The sequence below is a fragment of the Anoplophora glabripennis genome, unplaced genomic scaffold (genome assembly GCF_000390285.2).
Source record: "Anoplophora glabripennis isolate ALB-LARVAE unplaced genomic scaffold, Agla_2.0 scaffold708, whole genome shotgun sequence".
Taxonomy (NCBI): Eukaryota; Metazoa; Arthropoda; class Insecta; order Coleoptera; family Cerambycidae; genus Anoplophora; species Anoplophora glabripennis.
Window position 1 is genome coordinate 214943 of NW_019417285.1, and position 2417 is coordinate 217359.

Here is a 2417-nt window from a genome sequence, read left to right on the forward strand (position 1 = left end):
TGACCAAATTTCTACATTCCAATCTACAACCGTCGGACAGCTGCTTACCCAAGGACTATTCCCCCTCGGGCACCAATAAGGTCGCGGCTCCCGGTTTTCGACTACTGTGCGTATCTTCGCCCCGGCTTCCTCCTGGTTGGTTGTCGAGCGGCTGACAGACACCCGGATTCGGCTCTGGCTAAAGTCGAAGCAGAAAACTTCTCGCAGAGACTTCTAACTAGCGGGAATTAGTCAGGCGGTTGTGAGAAATCAAACCTCGCATTGATTTAATACTAACTATATATTGAATAATAATGTTCAGAGAGACAGTCTAATCGCTGCCGCTCGGTCTAGAAAAATGTTACAAGCAAAACAAAGAACAACCAAAAATACTAATTTGGTACTTATATTGAATATTGTTCAGAGAGACAGTCTGACCGCTGCCGCTCTGTCTAGAAAAATGTTACAAACAAAACAGAGAACAACAAAAAAAATACTATATGGTACACTTACCAAAATTTCCGAAACAGAATTGGTGTTAATGCACTGAGAAAAGAGGACATTAAATGGCACCCACCGTGCACTGTACGCTCCGTTGCGGTCACCACAATTTTGCTAACCTCAATTAGTCCCAAAAATCAATCCCGGTTGACTTGTAACGACTCTGGAAAAATATTGCCCAAATCAAGACCTAGTGCCCTGCACTAGAAAATAAAACTTCCAATTCCGCGAGCCCCGTAACGACTGACTCTAGTAAAATATGGCCCAAACAAGACCTAGTGCCCTGCACTAGAAAATAAAACTTCCAGTTCCGCGAGCCCCGTAACGACTGACTCTAGTAAAATATGGCCCAAACAAGACCTAGTGCCCTGCACTAGAAAATAAAACTTCCAATTCCGCGAGCCCCGTAACGACTGACTCTAGTAAAATATGGCCCAAACAAGACCTAGTGCCCTGCACTAGAAAATAAAACTTCCAGTTCCGCGAGCCCCGTAACGACTGACTCTAGTCCTCCTTCAAAGTCTTAAGCTCCCGATTTTCCAATGTTTTAACCCCGCCCTGTATGCTAAAGCTCTCCTAAATAAAACATGGCCGAATCGATCCCACCAATCAATTATTTCCTTTTTTTCAATAAATTATTCCCACTTAAGAGTGTTGTCTTTTATCATAAAAGAGTGTGTAAACTATACCGTCGACCATTACTAAAAAGGCGTAATGGCTCCTTTCTGCAACCGTAGCTTTTTCCCCGCGAACCTAAAGTTCCCATGAACAGTTATCTTTCAAAAAAAAGTGTTAAATTGACAGTTTTCGAAGGAGTCGTGTTAAAGATAAAATTTAGCACCTTCATATCCGGCGAGATCCCGTAACTTTGGCGATTTGTTTATTTTAAATCACACCGAACTACTTTACGATGCCGCGCCTTTCATCCAAGTCCGTGGGAACGGCTTCTTTCTCAACGAACTATACCATCGCCTGTTTCTAGCCCTTGGTTTAACTTAACTAGGTACCTACTATACAGTATGTCTATATCTACTAGATTTGCGATTTACTACACGACCACGTTTTTATTTGAACGCTCGTTATTTTTGGCTCCATCGTCTCCAGTATCTCCAATTTAGAAATTTCCGAAATTGTCGAAGACAACTTGTATAATATACAAATAAATAAAAACAAATTATTAAATTTTTCAGGGAATACACCTACGAAAGCGGCAACAAATGTGACGAACAAGACCCTGACGAAATTGAGGAAGAAGCCATAGCAAGACTTCCACCTAAAAAGCCATTAAACATTGGCAAACCTCAACCTCAGTTCAGACCCCCAGGTCCGCAGTACCAATAAATAATTATAAGTTTAGTTTAAAACAGTAATTTTAAGGTTTTTTGTATACTTTGTGTTAATAAAAATTACATAAATCGAGTATTACTTTTATTACTTTCAGTTGACTGAAGTATCTTTTTGACACATTTACATTTTGATGAATTATAAGAATGTCCCTGGTAAACATTTATTTTACGGAAATTCAGGGATACCTTTTTTTCTGGAAGTCTTGATTAATTTATTATTTTATCACTGGCGCATATTATTTTATATAATAAACAACTAGTCACCGAACGTATAACTTTACAGCACAAGATGATGCTGCTGCTTAATAAAAAAATAATTAAATTAAATACATAAATTATTCAACGACATCAGATAACGCAATCTAATTTTACAGCGTAGGAAGAAAGTAAATCTGGTATGTCCCATAATAAGCGATATGATTCATCTTTTAATTAAACAAAATTTTATTCTAGACGTGTCACAGATACATTATAAATTTGCCCGAAAATAATTTACAGCATACTAGAAAACTTAAAATAATGTAAATAAACAGAGTGGCTCACAAAAAGTTCAAACAGTATCATTTAATTTTAACTAACACAGTTTAAACC

The 2417-nt window shown here is 38.0% G+C and overlaps 1 protein-coding gene across 1 annotated transcript in view; it reads left to right on the forward strand.

Moving 5' to 3' along the window:
• The window catches only part of LOC108913811 (protein TsetseEP-like), a 26735-nt gene extending 24865 nt beyond the window's left edge, over window positions 1-1870 (forward strand). The window contains exon 4 of the mRNA XM_018719437.1: window positions 1671-1870. Coding sequence (XP_018574953.1) covers window positions 1671-1821 — 151 coding nt within the window. The 3' untranslated portion in view covers window positions 1822-1870. The remainder of the gene's footprint in view (window positions 1-1670) is intronic.
• Window positions 1871-2417: the final 547 nt, after the last annotated feature.